Here is a 22,726-nt window from a genome sequence, read left to right as displayed (position 1 = left end):
GTAATAACTATGTAAGGCACATCACTGCTGTGCACGCTCCCCGGATTCTCAGTCCTTTACACTAGCAGGTCAGTTGCACGCTTACTTCCTTGCACACTAGAGAGGATTCTGTGACTTGCCCTGGTCCTCCTGGCCCATCAGTGGCATGACTTGATTCCCAAGTCTTGCCCTTTGATTTCTAATACGCTTAGTCCCATCCTTTCAGGCCTTAAGTTTATTTTTAGAAAGAGCAGCCGTCTAACTTAACTTAGGCAGACCTGAAACCCCAGGTCACCCTGACTTTCCTGCATTTCCTACGTTTTGTGTTGTCAGTACATCAAGTGCTGATAAAATACAGATTGATGAAGTGTTGAAGTTCTGGACCATTGCACTTCATGTGATAATTTCTTTTTTATGTTTTAACTGTGGTATTGACATTGTATCAGCTGTTTTCAAGTTGGTCGGCATAATTTAAAGTGTCAGGAAAAATCCCTTTTACATTTAGTCTAGAAATTATTATTGATCTCTTTAAACAATTTTGTTAATTTGTGAGAAGTCAGAATTGCAAAGATCTCATTTTACAGGAGAATGTGCACCTTGTAATGGGAGCACATGTAGTGCAGCCACTTGGAAAACAACTTGGCAGTGTTTTGCAGGTTGAGCATTCATGTGCTCAGTTAAGGAGCAGCTCTTCTGGACATGTGAGAAACTGTCCCACGTACACACCACGACACACAGTCACATGTAACCAGAACGGCAGAAATCTGGAAACGTCCGACATCCATCAGCTGTGGTGGACCCAGGGACTGTGTGATACGGCAGGGACAGTTGTGTGGCAGTGTGGTTACACGTGGTGGAAGGAGGGCCTGCGGGCCTGCACAGCACATGGGTTAGCCTGAAGCTATTGGGGCAGGTCTCAGGCGGCTCCCGGGGTAAGAGTCTGTTAGTAAAAGTCAAAAGCAATCAAAACAAAACAGTATTTTGTCTGGCACAAATATATGTGTCATGAAACTTTTTTTTAAGCAAAAGGAGTGGAAACACAAAATTCAGGTTTGTGGTTTCGGTGGGTCCTCCTTGGGGGAGAGTGGAGGTGAGGTCGGAGGGGAGCACACGGGTGGATGGAAATTACGAGCTACTTCTGATCCCTGATGGGTGTTCACTTTGTCGTTCTACTTTATGGCTCCTGTGTGTCTCACCTGTGTATGTATCAAAGTTAACATTTAATTTTATAGACAGGACTAGTTTTATTAATATGCAAAGAGTTCTTACATATCAATAGATTAGCAGTTTTTAAAATGAGTATACTCTTTTCCAGTGGCTGCTGGAACGAGGTACCACAAAGTTGGTGGCTTAAAAAGAACAGAAATTTATTATCTCCCAGTTCTGGAGGCTAGAAATCCAAAACCGAGCTGTCGTCAGGGCTGTGCTCCCTCAGAAGGCTTCAGGCAAGAGCCTTTCTTAGCTCTCCCAGCTCCTGGTGGATGGCGCTCACTCCCCGTGGTGGCGCTCCCCGTGGTGGCGCTCATGGGCTCGCAGCTGTATTGCCCAGTCTGCTTCTATGTTCATGTGCCTGTCTTCCTGCTAAGTGTCCTCTCCTCTTACAGGGACCTGTCATTAGATGTGGGTCCCGCCCTAATCTACTGTGGCCTCATCGTAACTAACTACATCTGCAAGCCCCTATTTCCAGATAAGGTCACATTGTGAGATTCTGGGTAGATGTGAGTGTGTGTGTGTGTGCGAGTGTGTGTGTGAGTGTGTGTGTGAGTGTGTGTGTGTGGAGGGGAGTCACTGTGCAACACACTAGAGTGGGCAAAAGCCATGAAAAGGCAACTCACAGGAAATATAAATAATAAACATGAAACGTACGCTGAGCCACCGCTATTAAAGAATTGCAAATGGTACCCATCGCTCTTCACCCGTCACTGTCTGATAGGACTGACAGGGGCGTAGAAGCACACATACGGTTAGGAGGGGGGTGCGTGGGGTCATGGGAGGGCTGTCTGGCAATGTCTATTAAAATGCCTGTACCTTTGGTACTCAACCAAGCCTGCTTCGAGAAGTTTATTGTTCAGATATCCTTGCGCAGATCTGCAGAGATACACATAGAGCGAGGTTGACTGGCCTGGCCCTGCTGCCCCCAGCCTCACCTCCCACCATGGCCAGCTCTGTCCTCCCCAGATCACTACCCCCGGCCCTGGCTTCACCCTCAGAGCTCCCCTCCTGAGCTCCGTGCCCCTTACTCCCTCCAGGGTGATTGTCTGTCTGCGTTCCTAGCGGTCTCGTTGGCTGGCCCCAGCACCAGTGCGCGCCTGGCCTGAGCGGTTACAGCAGGATCAAGGGCAGGTTCAGGGAGGAGGTGCAGCACCTGTGGAGCACGACCTGGCAGGGCTGAGTCATCCCTCGCAGGCTGTGAGGGAGGTCTGCCCACTCCTGCCTGGGACAGACAGGACAGAGGTGAAGTCACTTGTCCCCGGTTTCTCACTGAAGGACCCAGAAAGCCTTGACCCTGGCACCTGGGAACTCTTTGGGATTCTGAGCATACCATTCTGAGCAGAATGGGAAGCGGTGTCCGTTTGGGGAGGCCTGCTGCTCGGGCTCAGTGCAGTCGAGTGCCTTCGAAGGAGGCCTGAACAGCTGGGGACTGGCCCTCAGTGGGCCTCCCTGTGCTGCAGACCCACTGTGCACTGATAGACAGGAACTTCAAAATACGCCCAAGAAAGCTGAGTGCGGTGCCAGCTGCCGGCCTCCTCAGAGGAGAGGAGTGTCCTCGCATAGGCCCCCATTGACCTGGGCTCCCACGCCTGCTGTCAGAAGGAGACACCCAGCGAGTGTTTCCCCTGGCATTCAAGTTAGCAGCCTAACTGGACATCCAGAGAGAATCTGAAAACCAGATGAGAATCAGAAGTACCCCGGGGCCACAGAAGATGCATCGCCAAGTTTTCTTCTGTTAAGCGATGCTTCCTCAAGCCTGTCCTCCCTCAGTCGTGTTTTCAGCAGTTACACCTGTGGCTCTGCCTGCAGCCGTCTCTCCCCAGTGGCCCATGGTCGCATGTCTGAGTGCTCTTCAGGGCCCGTGTGTTTGCTGTGCTTGCCCTACTGTGCTTGCGGACAGGGGCCCGTGGTACTGAGCTGAACAGTCACCCTCATCCAGACCCTGTGAAGTTAAATTTGTGCCATCCAGAGAAGGGCTAAACCAGAATTTATCCACTTTTTCCACACTGAAGATAATCTAGATAAGATTTCAGGGCAGTCATTGAAATACCCAGTAGATCACACTGTTTTCAGGTATTTGAGATGCATCATTTCCAGGCTCCAAACAGAGAGGCCAAAGGAAACTTGTCCTCTGCAACCAGCAAAGGCTGGACACCGACCCGAGTCCCAGCCCCCCACACACCGCCTGTGCCGTGACTGAGGGCCGAGCTGGCCTGAGCGCGCGTGTCCAGGCAGCACCGGCACAGAGGGCTGCTGCTAAGACACCACCTCCGGTGGATGCCACTTTCACCGGTCACCTGAACTTGTCAGATTTGAGTAGATCTTCTGAGATGCCTTATTTTTCAGTACTGAAGCTTTTAATATGAGGACTCATCCGGATGTAATGTGAGCGTCATGACTCGGGGGCAGTAACAGCGAGCAGAGAGCTTCCTATGTGTCCACTTGGGGAACCTGGGGACAGCGGTAGGATCTTAAGGAAGACAAGTTGTATGTGTCAAAGTTGACAACACTTTCTTTTTCTCCTCCAGAAACACGAAGACACTGAGTGTCCCTGCGTGGTGGTGTCCTGCCCTCATAAGTGCAGTGTCCAGACGCTTCTGAGGAGCGAGGTGAGGGCGTGGCCGGGGCCTGGGCAGGAGTTGGTGGTGTCTTCAGGACTAGAGTGCCACAGACACCACTTTTCCCTCACTAGCTGAAATCTAAGGTTTTCGTAGATCACGATAGTGATATGTATAGTAGAAAAACAATGAAAAACTTCATGCTATTTTTGGGAGGCAGAAATTTCAGAAGCAAACATTAAAAGCTACAAGGTGGTGAACTTAAGAATTGAGAAAATGGAATTACTTAATGCAAGCAAAAGTGACCCTTTTTACGTTCTAAAAAAGCTCTTTTTAAATCTGTAAAATAGGAATTAACTATAAGATTATCTCAAGAAAATTAATTCAGAGATACTCCAGAACCCTTCTGGTCACAGATGGCGTGTGGCATTGGCAGGTGGGCACAGGGGCTGCCAGAGAGCTGCCTGAGCGGCCTCCCTCAGAGGCCGTGCATCTCACACCCTCCCCCGACACATTTTCTCTAAGGCAGGTAGATTTTGCATTAACTTCATTTGATCAGGATATATCCAGATGGAAAAATTCCGAGGATTCTTAATGTTTTTACATCAGATCCTGACCTGGAGCCCCTCTGGTTGCTGTTTCGGGCGCCGTCTGGGGCTCACATAGGCTCTGTGGGTGCATGTGACCCCTGCTCCCCCAACTGGACCACTCTCTTGTCCTGGGTGCTCTGATCAAAGGAGCCTGCTCACCTCAGCCTTTTTCAACAGCCTGGGATTTTACCACTGGATATTGGGCGGAGGATCGGTCCCTCATGTCCCCACTGAGTAGGCCTAGGGCCAGCGACACGGGGTGCTGAGAGGACCCCGAGAGCCACTCTCCCTCGAGGTGTGTCCTCCCAGAAGTTGTGATGGGCGAGAGCAGGCTCACCTGGTGGCAGTGGTTCCTGGGCTTGAACGTGCCTCTGGGCACAGCCCCGAAAGGCATTAGCTTCTTTCTGCCTGGAAAGGCCCTCCATTAAAGTGCGTTACTATGCATTCTGTACACTCGCCTAAACTCTTCCTTACTTAGGGCTGTCTGAAGCAGGGACAGAAGCTGCTGCCGTTTTGACTCTACGTTATTTTTATTTTAAAGATCTTTAAACCTGCATTTATCTTGGGTTTCTGGTGAAAGGTGTTACTGGTCTATAAATTATTCTTATTTCTGTTCCATAGCACCTGTATGATCTATCAGGCTCTGAGAGCAATGATGATAAAGCGAACTTAGGAACAAGTACGACCCTGAATTTATAGCAGGGTGCCGAAAATCACATCAGACCCTGGTTTTAACATTAGAAGTGTTGGCTGATTAGATTCACGATTGTGTTGATGGCCCTGGAAGAACATGTTTTAACAGTTTTTAATCGACGTTACTGCACACCGGCCTCTGCTGTGTTTCTGTGCCAGTCACCTGGAATATACCAGGTCCGAGCTTCCAGGCTGGGCTCAGAGGAACGGCAGGTGTGCTGGGTGGCTGGAGCTGTGGCCACGCGGCCGCCATGGCTCAGGGACCTTCCCAGAGCTTGGCCTTGGCAGCAGTCGGGGGGGGTCCCCCCACCCACCCCCTCAACACTGGCTCTTCTCTGTAGCGGTCGCAGCAGTCCACCCTCCTCTCTGTCCTAAATTCTGACCTAAAGGGAAAGGCCTGTCTTTGTCCTGGTAGAACAAGAAGTTGTGGGAACCAGCTGCACCGCCAGAATGACATACCCGTGAGCCTCTGTGGTGCGTGTGCACTGACACACAGGAAAAACGTTCATAGGGCCGCCGCGCCCACACACCCACTTTCCTAATTCAGGGTCTAATTGTCCCTATAAAGATCTGTTCCTAGATTTCCTGATGAGAATTTCTTCAATAAAAAAAGAAACTAACTTTAAATTGTATCAGCCTGAAGCATAACACTGGTGTCTTCCAAATGTAGGCGGTTCATCCCCTTTCTTCCTGAGGGGGCGTCCTGAGTGGTTTTTATTTGATGATTTGCCAACATGTAAGCTGCACAAAGGGGTTTTCCCTGTGAGATGAGTTATCCTCTCCCAATTCCTCCTCATTGTCTCCCATCAGTTAGAGTTGACAGTATTAAGATTCATGTTGTTAGAATGACCTTAGAGGCCTTTGAAGCTACATGAACTTATGGCCATGCAGAGGGAACACAGTCTTTTACAAGAAAGAAACTCATCTCCAGTTATCTGGAGTATTGAGCGTACCGGTACATTGTGTAAGCTTGCTTTGGAAATATATTTACTTTGTGTACTGTATATTAGGTGTGTGACCCAGTTGCATCCTGAATGCTTTCTATTTTTTGTGTTTCATGCAATTTTTGTTTATAATGTTTAAATGTGCATTTCAGTTTATGTTTTCTTCCTTTCTTTTTTTAATTCTGGCACTGCAGATGGCATGTCACATTTTGAACAATTTGTTCTAAAGAAACTGCAAGTTTAAGAAATGTTACAGTAAATGTATTTCTGTATATTGGTGTATATATGTGTATACACGTGACGGTACTGTATATTTACTGCATGAGTCTAGGAAGCAGATGAGATGTACACACCTGTAGCTGTAAACACCATTCGTAATAGTACAACCCAGATGCTATCTGTGCCCTTAATATGTTTGAACATTTTCATGCAAACGTTTGTGCCACAACTCACGTCTCTTTCCCGTTGCAGTTGAGTGCACACTTGTCAGAGTGTGTCAATGCCCCCAGCACCTGTAGTTTTAAGCGCTATGGCTGCGTTTTTCAGGTCAGTATCCGACATTTGTCCTTCCCAGTCACTGACATTCTGCCATGAGAGAAAGTTATATTAACATTTTAACATGCAAGTTCTGGACTTTTAGTCTTCATCATGGAACCGAGTTACCCTGTTGCATGGGTGACGAAAGCTGCATGCAGCAGACGCGGGTGCTCGTATTCCATTCCGGTGGTGGTTTGAGACTTCAGGTAGACACCTGTGCTGAGAAGGAAGTTGGCACATTATAGGAGAATGACTACAGCGGAAACCAGCTAGAGAGAGAGACACACAGTCAGAACTGACGTTTGGTGGGTTATGGAAGCTTCAGCTGTTACTCGAGTATAAGTCAAACAAGCCGGACATGGTTCTAGCGGTGCGTGTGCATCAGCACGCAGCTGTCAGGGTCACACATGTGTGTGTCCATGAATACATTTCACATACAAGCCACACCTCCCGCGAGAACATTGTGGAGAGGATGTCCCCATCACTGCCACACCTGTGCTGTGAGAGACCTGTTTCTGGCTTTTTGTGTATTTTTTTAAACATGTCTGAGATGGCTAGTGAATTTGAACTGAGTTTTCATTTAAATGTATGTCTTACTCTTAAAACTATCAAAAGACAGTGTATATTACAGTGAAAGTATTTCATATTTAATTTTAATGTATTATCAGGACATTATTATGAAATCCGTATAGAGATACTGGCATCTCACTATTTTCTTGAAAGTAAAAAGCCTACGAAGGAGAATGACTGTAGCTCCCTTTGCTCTAGTCTCTTAAGGAGACTGAGCCCTCACCGCTGTTATGTCGTATGTAGTATCATTCATTCTGTGTTTGTATATGTATATGTTGATACATAGCAACTCTTATATCAGCATATATATATGAATATTCTATGTACAGAGTATATGTTTTGGAGATCATGAAAATGCTTCCTGTGGCTTCTTAATTTTCCAGTATCAAAACAAATTATATTTTCATACCAATTATTTCCTTAAATACGTGAAGTACCATTTCCTGTGCTTGTTACTGACTCTCAGATGGTCTACATCTTATGTACTCTGTAGATTGTTTATGTTTTGTATGTAACTTCCTAAGTATACTTTGAATAGTGAGGAAGAACACATTTTCTCATGCAGCGTATTTCTCTAATAAATTAATATTTTAGTGCATTATTTAGAATCCTACTCTGATTATATATGTTCACTAGAGTACTGTAACAGTATCTAGCTGTTACTGCAGGTTTCTAAACGTTTTCCACTTATATTTTCAATGAAAAAATATATAAAAACAAAAATGATGTCCAAAATTTAATTTCTTGATATATTACAAGTGTGAAACGTAGATAAGAAAGCACTTAACAAGTAGCAGGAGGAATGAAGAGCGTTATCTTGAGACTAGCATCGAGTGTCTGAGCTGCTGTGCTTTTGCCAGCCTCCTGAGCCACACGCAGTAGAGTGGGGGCCGCGGAGCATGACCTTGTAAGACTTGGAGAGCCCCTGTCCACTTTACCTGGACCGGTCTGCCCTCTTCCTGTTTAGTACTGCCTTTAGGTCACCTGTTTGTGCCCTGTGCTCTGGGACGCCATTGGCTTAACGCGCTGTGTCTTTGTTCTCGCAGGGGACAAACCAGCAGATAAAGGCCCATGAGGCCAGCTCTGCAGTGCAGCACGTCAACCTGCTCAAAGAGTGGAGCAACTCTCTGGAGAAAAAGGTATGCCACACCGTTTTCTGCTCTTGGTGCTTTTTCATCATGTCTTCAAATTATTCAAAGAAGGAAACCTTTTCTGTAGTTACCATGTTTCCCCAAAAATAAGACCAGGTCTTATATTAATTCTTGCTCTAAAAGACGCATTAGGGCTTATGTTCAGGGGATGTCATCCTGAAAAATCATGCTAGGGCTTATTTTCCAGTTAGGTCTTATTTTGGGGGAAATACAGTATTCATGGTTTGGGGTAAAAGAAGCAGCATCAAAGAAGAGATTGTCAAAAAAGTAAATTCTCTGCGTGATCTTGTGCTTATGAGGGTGTTCGTTTTTGTTTGTTCTATTAACTCTGTGGTGCTTTTTGGAAAAAAAAAATCACATTGTGGTTATCTTAGCATTGAACTAGAAGAGGGATCATCAAATTTCCAAACCTCCCCCACTCATCTTTTTGTAAATAAAGTTTTCCTGGGACGCAGCCAGGCTGGTTCATTCCCCCGCTGCCCATGCCTGCTTTCTGCACCACGGCAGCTGAGTTGCGTTGAGACGGAAACTGTGTGGAGTGCACGGCCCAGAGTAGTTCTCTGGCTCTTTACGGGAACAGTTTGCCCACCCCCGAACTGGAAGGTTACCGCGTTCATTAAATGCTCCACTGTTCTTTGTCTTTTCTGAGATAAGAAAGGAAAGACCTCCGTGTCACTGGTGTCCCTGTTGGTTTCTGAGCTGACACTCTGTGGGACCTGGGCACTGAGCAGGCCTGCTTCCCCGACGGACTGGTCCTCCTCCGGCGTCTCTTCCCTCCGGAGGCTGGCCGCAGGCTGGTTCGTGGTTGCAGCGTACAGGCAGAAAGCTCTGAGACTGATAGAGGAATTATTATAGGTGCTCTCATCGTGGCTTATTTACAAAAATAAAAACTGAACTCCATATCCAACAAACTCGTACTGAGAACTTGCTGTGGGGGTGGGGGCACCGAGCTGCGTGAGAGCGTTGGTGGGGAGTGGTACCTGTCCTGTAAGGACGCGGTTCAGTTCTCACAGATTTGCTCAGCTGGAACCCCAGGTTATTTGGTTCATCTCTAACAGAAAACAAATGTTTGAGTTGGTCCAGAAAGGCTGACCACGGTCAATCTATAGGAAAACCGTTTTGTGAAGTCAGGACTTAAAAACAGCCTTACACATCGTGTATTTTAGAAAAGCTTAATGCAAAGGGAGATGTAGTGTGCTCCCCGAAACAGGCGGGGGTGCAGGTATCTCAGGAGGGCGAGGGGTCCCTGTTGCCATCTGCTGTGTGGTTACGCTGCGCTGCTCGGAAACATACCTGCCAGGTAGACTGTCTCATGTGTGACGTCCTCCTGACTGACACGTGGCAGCTGGGATCTGTGGACACAGGGCTTGGGTTCTTTGATCAACACATAAATGAAGGAATTTTAAATAAGGGAAGCCCCTAAATAGTTTAGTAGGGCATGATGTGTGTTCATGAATGTGAGATACTTATGCTCATCAAGTAGCTTGATTTGTTGCAGAAAAAATTGTCGTTTCTGGAGATATTACTGAAATTTTTATCAAGCAGGTTGGCATGTGTGCATGGTCTCTCTTTTGGGTTGTGAGAATAGAGAGTCTAAGAATTGTGTCCGTGGTTGACAGATGGGAACGAGTGGGTTGTAACTTCAGAAGAGGCAGGGACAGGGCTGAGTGGCTACAAGGTCCTGTGTGCATTAGTGTGAGGTGGCACGTGCAGACGTCCATGGGCATTTGAGACATCATATTGTAGGAAGGAAAGTCCAATTGTGTTGAGCAAGAAGCCTGGGGACATTGCGAGTTTTGTATTCCTTAGTAGGTACGTGTTTGTTCTAAAATAAAACAGACTGTGATTGTGTCCAAAGGTGCTGCTGCCTGAGCAGCTGGAGCGGAGAAAGCACATCTGTCTTTAGGCTGGTTATTCTTAAGGGACAACGTCAGGAATCAGGTCTTAACTACTCCCGGGTTTGTCCTGAGATGCCCTTGGTTCATCACCTCAGTGACGTCACCACAGTCCTCAGGTGACATCTTCATCCAGCATGAGCACACAGTGACTCCTGGGTGGCAGCTGCACCCATACACGGACACACATCTGTGGGCAGAGGGAGCCTTCCCAAGGGCCCAGTGCCCATGCAGAAGCTTGTGAGAGGAAGCCTTGTAGGAACTGCCCTTGAACTCCTCACCCCTGGGCCCTTCGACCAGTGAAAATTGGTTCTTGGGAGCTAATTACTTAGCAGAAAGAGAGTCTGAAAAAGTCAGGGCTTGGACCTGCTCCAACAGCAGGCCTTCCTTTAGACGGACGCGGCACTGCAGGTGAGCATGTGAGCTTTTGGAAGGTCTTCTGGGGGGCAGATCTGGCACACTCACTCTGCAGCTCCGTCCTGCCCTAAGGGTTGACTGAAGCATGTGTGTGATTTTTATTCCCACCAGGCTTTCTCATTATGTTGAGAGAGCTTCTCAAAGTGCAGGGGAAGACCATTGGCTGATGTGAAATAATTTAGTGGGTTGCAACTAGCATTTGTTAAAGTAAATTAGAATAAAATAGAAAATATCAGGGTGCATTGTAAGTGATCAGAGCAAGTATGGTTTTGTGACACTTGCTTTTTGGGTACATATGTGCACGCATGACAAATGGGGTAAGATGTAAGAATGTATTTCCTACTGTGTTTCCTGGTCAAAGAACCTCTGTGGTAAGAGGTTTACTAGTTTTCAGCAAAAACTTTAAAAAGCATCCCATTCATTTGGAAATTCAGTCTGTGGCTGCACTTGCCTCACTGTGTTTAGTTAGTGGGCGAGATTCAAAGAAAAGCACTTGGTGGGCCCACTGTTAAATCATCAGGACTGCCATTTCCTGTGTGAGGGGATTTCTTTTTCTTTTTCTGGAACTCCTTCCAGTGAACTAATAGAAGGACTATATTGTGAAATTTGAAATACTATCATAATTGTTATTAATTTATATTAAAGCCACTTTTTGTTTGCCTAATTGAAGAATTTCTTTTTCAGGTTTCCTTGCTGCAGAATGAAAGTGTAGAAAAAAACAAGAGCATACAAAGTTTGCACAATCAGATATGTAGCTTTGAAATTGAAATTGAGAGACAAAAGGAAATGCTTCGAAATAATGAATCCAAAATACTTCATTTACAGGTAAGAAGCTCACAGCTATGGCTGGGTCAGAGGGTAGAGCAGGAACGCGCCTGTGTCTCCTTCAGGACGTCCCCGAGACATGTTTGAGCAGGAGCCCTGACCTTTGTCAGGGGCGGCATGTTTCTCTTGCTTTAGTGCAGGCTGGGGCCAGGCGCCTGGGTGGCTCCGCCCTGGGCAGCTGCAGGCCTGCCCTTTCCTCCTCACCTTTACCCTGGACAGCAGGCCCCACCCGTCTGCACCTTAGATTCACTGTTGGTGAAATAAGACTTCAAGCCGTGATTTTTAAAATTAGCTGTTTTTATCATTATTTAAGATTTCATATTGTTCATAAGTAGTTATGTATAAAGTTTCACTTCCTAAAGTGAAGTGAAGCCAAACAATTTTGTTCTGAGTTTTCTAGTGACACACATACACACTTTATTTCACCATCATGAAGCAGAGGTGTCTGCAGACAAACACATAAACCTCGGCAGCTGTGGGGAGGGGCAGCTTTGTGAGCAGGTGCGATTCAGAGGTGGCTCCTCGTGTCTGCTGTCCACACAGGCCTTTCGTAGGTACTTTCAGGGCATTATTTGTTCATACTGTCATTTGTCATCGTAACTCCACATGTGTCACACACACCCACAGAAGATCACTGCTCTGTCGCCAAAATGGTTTTTCAGTGCTTGTACTTACGGTGTGGTGTGTTTCCTAAACGACCTGCAGGAGAAAATGTCCGTCGTAGCCCGGAGTGACGGCATCTCCGAGGGTGCCTGTCTCTCCTTTTAACATTGGACACTGGTCTTAGTCCTTGAATTACATAGGGATTTATTAAATTAATCTTATTTGTATTAAACTCTGTGGTTGTCCAAAGATGAGGAAAAACACAATGAAACATTAGATTGTATTAGAAAAGCTACCAGTCATTACTGTTGAACAAGCCAAAAATGTACAACATTATGTAAAACAGCAACGAGCGTCCTGCGGGAAGTGCCCAGCATGTTGCTGGGGCCGCGGAGACACTGCTCAGACCTCCAGACAGAGGCCTGTCCCCACCACGTGGCCCCGCTCACCTGCACCACCCCCTCCCGTTCCTCCCGGGTACAGCTCCAGCTGTGGAAATGTAGCTGTGTGTGTCACCGGAGGCTCAGAGAAGCGCATGGAAAGGCCAGGGGAATCACCACTGTTAACACCAACAGCAGAAGAGAGGAGGAATAAATAGTGGGTCCACTGAGAACAGAAACATTCGAATGTGTGTCCTGAGGTCAGAGATGCAGCAGCGGGAACCTTGGAAACCTCACCTGCACTGCCTCCTCTCCTCCACCTCACCCTCTTCAGTGTGAGAAGTCTGAATTAGTTTACCTTTTTGTGGTGCTTAATTGTTCCACTGTGTGTGATTTATATGTAAAACTCTTGTGATTAAGTAAGAGATCTAAGAAAGAAAGGGGGACCCAAATTGCCAGAGCCCAGCATGGTGAGGCCAACAGCGAGAGCAGTCGTTAGCGCTCCCCCAGTAACGAGGGGGGCTCACCAGTTCCCTCCCCACAGGAAGGAGAGAGAAGGGACATAGGTCATAGTTAAAGAAAGGGCCTCGCAGCATCGAGAGGCACAACTCGCGATTTCCTTACGTGCAGGCACGAGACAGAGACCGGGACCTGTGAGGGTGGTTAATCGGTTCCCCAGGGCGGTTGGCATAGAATTGCAACCAGCTGGGTGATTTTATGGAAGATGAACTGTAGTTTTACCTTTGACATCACTGAGGGGTGGCCAGCATTTGGCTGGTAAAGAGAAAAATTCTGGACTCACCTTTCAGTGAAAGATTGAAAGCCCCTGTGGCCTAGATGCCTGCCCATGCTCGCTGTAAGTGACACACTTTCTCTCCAGTCTCTCCAGACCCTTCTCCACCTCTTGAACCCAGCCTGGCTCAAACACGCACCTCTCATTATTTCGTTCCTCATCTTAAAACCCTTCCAAATGCCCAGACAAGAATTTGTCCTAAGGGCTGCACTGTGGCCCAGAAAACTTTGTCTGTTTCACCTTTCTGACGTGGCCACCCTCTCCGCAGCACAGTGAAATGGGACTTTTTCTCCCCAACCCCCTTTCCTGAGTCAGGCCCCAGGTGTCAGTGTAAATGCCACCTCCTCCAGGAAGCCTGCCCACCCCCACCCTCCTCGGTGCTCCCCCAGCCTTGTGCATTGGACCACCTGGGCGAAAACAGCCATGTCGCTGTCTGTCATCTTCCTGGTCCGATTCTCCAGCAGAGCCTATTCCTGAAGACAGCGCAGGACGTATGAGTGAGTGACCGCAGACAGGGAAGCAGTCAGACGGTCACAGGAAGTGGGAGTTAAGCGGGTTTGCCTTTGCCGGCCCAGGAGGCTAGTTTCTTAATGCTCTCCTTTCTGAAGAACCTGTTTTTCCTAATGTTACCTCAATGCCCGTGTCCCATTGTCAGTAGGAACCGGATGGACTGGTGGCTGTTGCAGTCGGTGGCTCTGCAGGACTGACGTGCAGCCGTGCTCTGTCCCCATGTCCCTGCAGCTTGACCTATGAGCTCCACCTGCATCGTCTCATTAGGACAATGTTTGGTCTCCAGGTCCCACTGACCAAATGACACAGAGTGACAGAAAGAGATACAGTGATTTAAGCCCTGAAGTGCATAGTACAGGAGACAGAGAAATCGATGGTCTGAAAGCAGGCCTTTCAAGTAGAATTATTTACGTAGTGTGCAACCTGTGCCCTTTACCTCAGCTCCTGGATACTTTTTTCTAATAAAACCCCACACGTGCACTTAAGATTCGTTTTTATGGAAACACTAGTGTGGCTGAGTACAGACTGCTCTTCAGGAGTGAAACGTTTGCTGCATTTTCCAGAGAAAGCGTGATTTGAATCAGCGTTCTGCCGTGAAACTGTACCGTGTATACAAATGGAAGGTCTATTTAAAAATAGCGTGTTTTCCCTTGTGTGCATGTGAGTGCCCCCTGCCCCTCACGCTGACTCCGTGTCCCTGCCTGTGGTCAGGGCCTTGCTGTCGGCTCAGGAGCCCTTATTGTTTGAGGTGACCATGCACCTTCATGCCGTGGTCCCCGGTGCGTCACCAGTCTTGGGAAGCAGACAGCTCAGTGTCATTTTTTTTCTTTGTTTTTCTTTTTGTTTTTTTTTTACCTTGGAGGCATGAGGCTTTAGAAGTGACGGGTGGCTTGTCTTGGGCTTACTCCTAGGTCCTCCAAGCCACCAAAAGCCATCTCCCAGCACAGTCACTGAGAAGTTAAGGTTTCATTAACTTTCCTTTCGTCCTCACCAGTATCCACATTAGCTGAGCTGATCATTTTAGCAGGGAGAGCGCCTGACAACAATGACACACATTCATTAGAAACGCTTTGGGGGTTTGGATGATCATTAACTTCCATAGTATTGTCCCTGGAAAATAGACGTTGTGAACTAATTAACTAGGCCTCTAGCCATAAGTGTTTAAAAATAAAGTGACATCAGCAAAGGGGTGTTCTTAAGAGAAATCATCTTTGCTTTTTAAATGTTAGCTCATATCAGACTTTCTTGGAAAGAAGAAGGCAACGACTAGCACTGTACTTTTACTCAAAAAAGTAACCCCGACCTACCATGTTTGTTCTTTCGTGGTTATGAACAGCCAGCAAAGGTGCTGAAACCTAAATGTTTAAAAATAGGCTTCCAAAAGGAGAAGTGCACTGGGCAGGCCCCCCGGGGCTTCCCCGTGCAGGCGCCTGAGCTGCAGCCAGCACTCCACAGCATCACCCGGGACTAAACTGCGGCTTCCTGGAGCTCTGTTTCAAAAATGCAAATTCTTTGTAGAAGTGAAAACCCTTTAGGCCCCGGCCCCTCTAGCCTTGGGCCAGAGAGCCAGGTAGGAGGCCCACGATGTTTGACCCCTGCTGATGACGCGAACCTTCAGGAACGAAGGCTTTCAGATAGCACTGACAGGTGACCCCAACATCCTGAACTTGAGACAGAGTGATACAGGGGCTGCTGGCCCTACAGTTAGTGGGGTGAGGGCTCTCTGTGCCTCGGTCCTCTCCTCTGGGAAGTAGGGGTCCTTGGTACCTGTATCCCCTGAGATCCATGAGGGTATCACACAAGATGCCCGTGTGAGAGCACGCGCGGGCTGCCGGGCTGGCTCGCGGACGCTGAGGTGACTGACTGCTCTGTTGCTAAGTAGCCGGTATTTGATGGTGATGGCTCAGCGTTTTCAGAGTTCTAACTGTGTTTTGCCTTTTGATCCTTTGATTTGGAAGCGAGTGATAGACAGCCAAGCCGAAAAACTGAAAGAGCTGGACAAAGAGATCCGCCCCTTCCGGCAGAACTGGGAGGAGGCAGACAGCATGAAGAGCAGCGTGGAGTCTCTCCAGAACCGAGTGACAGAGCTGGAAAGTGTGGACAAAAGCGCAGGGCAGGCAGCTCGGAACACAGGTGAGGGCGGGCGGGACCTGGGCAGTGACATGTGTTGTAGACCACTCCCAGGACCCCAGGGTGGTCTGTGGCCTGAGCTTGTGTGGTAGGTAGCACACTGGCAGTCTGTCTAGTCACAGGTGAGCCATGTGCAGAGGCGACCTTCCTGCTGACAGCGACGGTTCACACCAAGACCTGTCCCCTCCACGTGAGGCCAGCATGGTAGAGAGTGGCCGCAGGGTGGACACCAGGTAGAGGGCAGGGCCTGCTGGTTGGGGTGCTCCCAGCCATGCTTGTGACGGCCCAGAGAGCGGGAGGTGACACACAGGCAAGGCCCACGTGTCTGGTATCTAGAAGCGTTCTGAGCCTGCAGTTCTGGGGACTAAAGGAATACTCTGCAGGTCTGCATGGAAAGGATGAAGGGGGACAGGAATAGGGATCGTCCTGGTCTGCGTGGGGTCGGACGCGGCCGGCAAGAATGCGGAGTGGAGAAGAGCAGCGGCTGACACTCAGACGGGGCACAGATGAGCCCGAGGCTGGAGGGCAGAGGGCGGCCATCCCTGTCCCTGGTGGGACTCTGGGGGTGATGTAGGTCGGCTCCCATCGTGGACCCTGCAGTGGGGGGCCCGCAGGTGTCATCCCAGCAGGCCATGGCCGTGTGTGTTGGGGGAATGCATGTGTGTTGGGATTCAGTGCAGGGACCTGGGGCCTGTGGCAGGACGACGTCTGCGTGGCGTTTGTCCTTCTCCAGCCAGTAGCCACAGTGACTTCTTGGTGTTTGGTTCAAAGGCTGGTGGGGGTGGCTTCTGGGCCTTTCTGACCCTGCTGACCCCTCCATCTCAACCCACCCGAGCTAGGCCTGCTGGAGTCCCAGCTGAGCCGGCATGACCAGATGCTCAGCGTGCACGACATCCGCCTGGCAGACATGGACCTGCGCTTCCAGGTCCTGGAGACCGCCAGCTACAACGGGGTACTCATTTGGAAGATCCGCGACTACAAGCGGCGGAAGCAGGAGGCCGTCATGGGGAAGACGCTGTCCCTGTACAGCCAGCCCTTCTACACCGGCTACTTCGGCTATAAGATGTGTGCCCGGGTCTACCTGAACGGCGACGGCATGGGCAAGGGGACGCATTTGTCACTGTTTTTTGTCATCATGCGTGGAGAATATGACGCTCTGCTTCCGTGGCCCTTTAAGCAGAAAGTGACGCTCATGCTGATGGATCAGGGGTCCTCTCGGCGGCATTTGGGAGACGCGTTTAAGCCAGACCCCAACAGCAGCAGCTTCAAGAAACCCACCGGGGAGATGAATATCGCCTCCGGCTGCCCGGTCTTTGTGGCCCAAACTGTGCTAGAAAATGGGACATATATTAAAGATGATACCATTTTTATTAAAGTCATAGTGGATACTTCGGACTTGCCTGACCCCTGACCAGTCACTGGGGAGGTGGATTGAGCAGAAGGCAACTCCTCTCGGGGGTTTGAACCGCTGTCTCCACCGAGGTCCTCGTGCTCAGAAAAGGACCTTGTGGAGCGGAGGAAGTGGCGGAAGGCGGCCGCAGGCCGTCGGGAGGAGACACGCGTGAGGACAGTCCCTAATAGACTAGAAACACTTCACTGAAGAATTATTTATCCTTCAACGAGATAAATACTGCTGTCAGAGAAGGTTTTCATTTTCATTTTTAAAGGTTTAATTAATTAAGATGAAAAACATATATGCTAAACAAAAGAACCATGATTTTTCTTCCTTAAACTTGAACACCAAAAAGAAACACACACACACACACACACATATGGGGACAGCTGGACATGTCGGCATGTTAAGTAAAAGAAGAATTTATGAAATAATGCAATTCTGATATATTCATTCTAAAATTCAAGAGTGCAATCTTGTTTCAAATATAGTATATTGTCTATTTTTAAGGCCTCATCTGGTCTCTGTTTTAATAATTTGTTTGTCAGAAGACCCTGAAGTACACCTAGGTCTTTTTTGAAAGTCTCTAAATTCAGAATCATTTTTTAATTTGAAGTTCTAAGATAATTGTTACTGCAAACATTTTATTTTCAAACGTTGATAGACTTATATTTCTTGGAAGAAAATGTAAAATATCAAACACTGGTTATCACTTGTGATAGGAAAGAGAATATCCAATCTGTTGTTATTTCTCGTTAGAAATGTAAACCTTCAATATCTGTCGTAGTTAATGACACTACTGCAAAATTACTATGAAAGGAAAATTGCTCATGGATGCTGTGCATCATTTTCAGATTTATAATTGTTTTCACCCTAAAATAGGGCATTAGTTGAACTTTGGAGTTCTAAACAAAATCCTGTAGGTTTTTAAAATTCTGCCCCATGTGTTCAGACAAGCTGTCGATTGCTGACAACACCGACCGTCAGTGTCCAGTGTCCAGGGGTGGGCAGGTGACTTGTGCTGGAGGAGGCCACAGCAGACGTCTCTTCATTCTGTCATGTTGCTGCATTCTGTGAACGATCTCCGAAAGCGACATCTGCGCATAGAGATGGTGGCATAGTGTACATGTGCCTTAGACGTGACATGCTGCTTCTCGACCCGAGCTTTGTGTTCACTGTAATTCTAGGACGTGGTAGTGTAACCAGACTGCTCTCTCGACCACTAGCTCTGTCTGTCGGGCCCTCAGACAGCCCCGCACCTGCTGAGGGAGCAGGTCCATCCTCGGCTTCTGGGGCCTCCGCCGCTTAATTATCACAGACTCCAAATCTCTAGGCCCCCAAAGCCAGCCGCTTGGTCCCACCCCCCAAGGCAGGAGTGGAGCAGAAGCTGCACCTCTCCGTGTCCCCACCCGGGCCCGGGGAGCCCACACCACTCAAAGCAGAACCCTCTGAGCATTCCAGAGACCGCCGCTCTGGGGCTGCCGGGCTGACCCACAGGCCCCGCCACTCCCTGGGGAAGGGTGGTGTCGGGGTCCGTAGGCCCAGCCTGGCCTGCCCAGCGGCCTTTTCTCAACTCACTGTTTACCTTCTCTCAATGGTCCAACTGTGATTCGAAGCCGGAGCCCTGCCTGCTGTGCCCCTCTGCTATGCACCGTGCTTCCTGGGTGCTCTAACCACTGACGGGTGCTACACGTGACGGGTGCTTCTTAGGCACGACCAGTGCGCGCCCCACCGCCTCTGTGCCACTCATCCACGACGCGCCCACACTCGGCCAGCTGGGCTGCGCACCTCGGACTGCCTGCTGGGCTCCCCCGTGGTCGTGGGGACGGCTGGGTTGGTGCCTGGTGGCCCACCGTGTCTCTGGTGCTGCCATCTGCCCTGGGTGTGCCTTCACCCCAGTGCCTGCTGGAAGTACCCTCCTCTCACACGCCGTCCCCAGCTTCCATAAGTGACCTCTTGGGTTCCAAGCATCTGCCAGGCCCTGCGGCAGTGACAGTGCTCAGATGTCTCCACCTCCTCTCTTTTCTCCACTCCCAGCATGGCCTGGAGGGCGAAGCAGTCATCGGTCTGCCCACTCAGGAGTCGTATGTCCCCACTCCGAGGAAGGACTTCCTGCAGGTGCTGTAGGACCACTGTTCCCTCAGAGGTGTCCCGACCTCCTCCAGGCCTTCCCCTGGGCTCCCCCCCGCAGACCCAGAGGAGGGAGGATGCCTGGCAGTCCCTACCTGGCCTCAGGTGGCTTCCTGGGGGCAGGGCTTACCGACAGGGGCATCCCTGCAACTTCCTTCCCCTTCAGTAAAAGTACGGACAATATTAACAGATTTAGGATAAGCAACATCTTGGTGTGGTTAAAAAAAAAAAAGAAAAAGAAAACTTCTTTCCCCTCCCTCCCAGATTAAAGTCCTGTTTGGGTGGCTCCCTGGAAGCACCCGTCCCTTGGTGGGGGCTTGTCCAGACTTTCTTCTGGTGGGAGACGACCGGCCCTCCCGCCTTGCCCGAGGAGCCCACAGGACGCAGCTTCAGTAGCAGGCACCGTCCCCTGGGCTGAGGCTGTGACGTGGTGGTAGCACCATCCTGTGGCCTGAACAGAGTTGGTGGCACTCGGGTCGTAGACCATGTGGCCTGGCCGTTGTGTGCACTTGGCCCCCTGGAGGCCTGGGGTGGGGGCCTGCTGGACGCCCTCTGGGGCTCCCCGGCCTGACCGTCTGTCCTGGAGCCCGCGCTCCCCTCCTGCCTCATGGGGTCCTGGTGACAAGTGAAGGGTGTCGGGCGCAGTGTCATTGGGTGCACTTTTCACATTGACTGAAAGTGACAAAACTCCCCCAGGACAGAACTGTTCCCATACTTTAAAGAAACCGGCACTGAGTCTCATGTGAGTTCAGCCAGTTGGCCGCCCTGTCAGCCTCGTCCCAGCGTGAAGATGAGCCCGCCTGCGCAGCTCGGTCTCTGCGGGTCCTGAGAGGGGGGAGGGGGCCTGTGGGTGGTGACCACACTGCAACCGCTTGTGTGGCCTTTGTTATAAGCAGGGTTTTCCATGTCCTGGGTTTGTAGGTAACAGGCGACAGTAGGGTTTTCCATGTCCCGGGTCTGTAAGTTGCTCTCAGACCTGTCAGAGAGGAGGGTGGCGCTGGCCCCTGAATGTGCGTCACTGCAGGTGCACAGGGGGGGCTGCGTGATGGTCGCAGTCATGGCCCCAGTTCCCAGCCTCTGCCCAGAGCCCGCCTGTCCTTGACGCTGGAGCAGGTTGAATGGGAAGCTTGTGGCCAAGCCGCTCCTGCCCGCCCCCCACAGGCCTTCCCTGCCCTGTGACGCCAGAGGGGTGGCCGGAGATGCCTGCCCTCTCCGCTGGCCGCCACCGGGCCCTTCAGGTGCGGCAATTCCGGTGGTCTCTCGGGCAGAACTGACGCCCCGAGGCTTCCCTTAGGCCACTGTGGGCCACCCTGTGAGGACGGGGACGGCCACCTCTCCTCCAGGGTCCTCAGCTGCCCGGGTTCAGGGCCACACGTCCCCCCTGAAGCCTGCCGTCATCAACGGTACCACCGTCTTCACCCAGCAGTGTCGTGGTGGTGGTCCTCCGTGGCCGGCCTGGCATCCTGCAAGCCGGTGGGCAACATCCGGCAAGGGACAGGGTGGACTGACCCTTAAACACAGCCGGGTCCCGAGGCGGGTTATTTCAGCCCAAGGGGGTGGGGAGAGAGGCAGGACCCCAACTCATACCCTGGGGGGGGGGGCGTGGCGCCTCCAGGGCCCACAGCTCCGTCCCTGTGCACTGAGCAAGTGGCCCGGGCCTGTCATTCTGTGCCCACCACAGACGTGTCTGGCCTCAGCACCTCCGCTGCCCTCCCGGTTGGTCTGGAGCTCAGAGTCCTTGTGGGGCCTCCTGCCCTTACCTCGGCCTCCACAGCGTGTCCCTCCACTTGGGGCACTCAGTCTGGGCAGGGCTGGGGCAAGCCCTGAGGCCCTCTTCTTTTCCTTCCAGACGCGAGCGGGGCAAGTCCCAGGGGCTCCTTGGCTTTGTGAGTGTTTGTGATGAGTGAGGGATCTGTCCCCCAAGTCCACTTCTCAGCCCAAGACGGCGGTTCTGTCTTCCGTTCGCAAATCTCGATAGTTGTGTTTTCTCCAAAGTCGCATGTGTCCACTAGGGTCCAGGTCAGATGAGGCTCCATGTCAGCAAGTGTCCTGGTCATCATGCCTGTCTGTCCAGGCAGTGCTGGTTGTCACCAGGGAGCCAGGGCCAGCGGCGGGCAGGGAGGCGAGACCCAGAAGCATCCTGGGGCGTTTTCCTTGGCCGCAGGCGCCCGAGGCGGGCAGGCTGTTGGTGCGCTTTGCGGAGGCCGAGCAGTGCTTGCATTTCATTCCGCTGCTGCTGCTGTGTGTAGTCTGTCTTGTGAACTCTCGAGAAGACCAAGGTTCAAGTCCAGGATGGCTGTCCACTCCTGCAGTTCAGTTCTGCTGCTTGGTTTTCGTAACCCAGTCCCCTTAGGCAAGTAAGATAAACCCTTCCACAGCACACTCAATGACCTAATTGGTAAACACAAAAGCGGCATTATTTCAAGGATTTCTACAAGAATTCTCTCTAGGATAACATCTGTGATAAAGGAAGTATGTAAATCCACATAGATGATGGTGTGACATTTTTAGAATCGCATTCTTTCTCTGACGGCACCCTTCTCCATTCAGTCCTGTTACCCAAAAACAAAGACCAAAGAAGGCCAGTCTCTCACTTGACTCTGTATTTTTAATCTGCCTGTTTTAAAAACCGCCATCTGTGGTAGCCGCGCGCTGAGGACCCATCTCGACAGTCCAAGTGATTGTGACCAGTGATTCACGTCCTGTGTTTTTCTGCTCTTCTAAGAAACAACAACAAAAAGACAGTGTAAGTTATTGCTCAGCAATAATCGTGTTGTTAATATGTTAACAACATGTCTCATTTTCTGACAGCATTACCATGTTTTATATTTTTGTTTACTGTATATTGTGTGCGGTTTTATTTGGTATTTATTTGTGTTTTGAGGTCTTGCAATGTTTTTGTGTTTCTGATGCTGATGACTACAGTTTGTAAGAGTGTAGAATGCAAACCTGAAATGCTAAACTGTCTCATTAGAGGAAAATAAACCTGACTAAGGAGTCTGTCTGTCTGTCCATCACACTGTTTCTCGGGCGTGGGGAGCGGCCTGGGCGTGGGTGAGGGGGCCTCACTACTGCTGGGGACCCCCCCAGGCTCTTCCATCAGAAGTGACCTGGGTCCACGCAGCGACCCGGGTGATCGTTCAGAAGGGCCCCCACCTGCCGGAAGGCTCTGCTGTCGCCGTGTTGAAATTCCTCATTTTTGAGAAAGGGGTCCTGCGTGCTCACTGTGCCCTGGACCCTGCCAGATGTGTAGCTAACCCGTCCCCTGGCACTTCTCTGACCTGGAGTCCTGGGAGCCGGTGCCCCGGCAGCACCGCTCTCGACCCTGTGGCTTGGTCCAGAGCAAGCAAGGTGGCCCTCACGTCCCAGAGGCCAAGTGAGGCCACAGACCTGGGCTCCTGTCCCAGTTGCCCCAC

General features: G+C 50.2%; 1 protein-coding gene across 3 annotated transcripts in view; it reads left to right on the top strand.

The window, feature by feature from the left end:
* Positions 1–22,302, top strand: part of TRAF3 (TNF receptor associated factor 3) — a 102,288-nt gene extending 79,986 nt beyond the window's left edge. For 2 of the 3 annotated variants that reach the window (XM_033108487.1, XM_033108488.1), the window contains exons 6-11: positions 3,720–3,800; positions 6,448–6,522; positions 8,130–8,222; positions 11,231–11,371; positions 15,616–15,790; positions 16,627–22,302. In XM_033108487.1, coding sequence (XP_032964378.1) covers positions 3,720–3,800; positions 6,448–6,522; positions 8,130–8,222; positions 11,231–11,371; positions 15,616–15,790; positions 16,627–17,198 — 1,137 coding nt within the window. In that variant the 3' untranslated portion in view covers positions 17,199–22,302. The remainder of the gene's footprint in view (positions 1–3,719; positions 3,801–6,447; positions 6,523–8,129; positions 8,223–11,230; positions 11,372–15,615; positions 15,791–16,626) is intronic. The other variant, XM_033108489.1, reaches the window with a different exon arrangement.
* Positions 22,303–22,726: the final 424 nt, after the last annotated feature.

The sequence above is a fragment of the Rhinolophus ferrumequinum genome, chromosome 6 (assembly GCF_004115265.2).
Source record: "Rhinolophus ferrumequinum isolate MPI-CBG mRhiFer1 chromosome 6, mRhiFer1_v1.p, whole genome shotgun sequence".
In the NCBI taxonomy this organism is placed as follows: Eukaryota; Metazoa; Chordata; class Mammalia; order Chiroptera; family Rhinolophidae; genus Rhinolophus; species Rhinolophus ferrumequinum.
The sequence above is the reverse complement of the archived record's forward strand: the minus strand, read 5'-3'. Positions and strand labels throughout refer to the sequence as shown.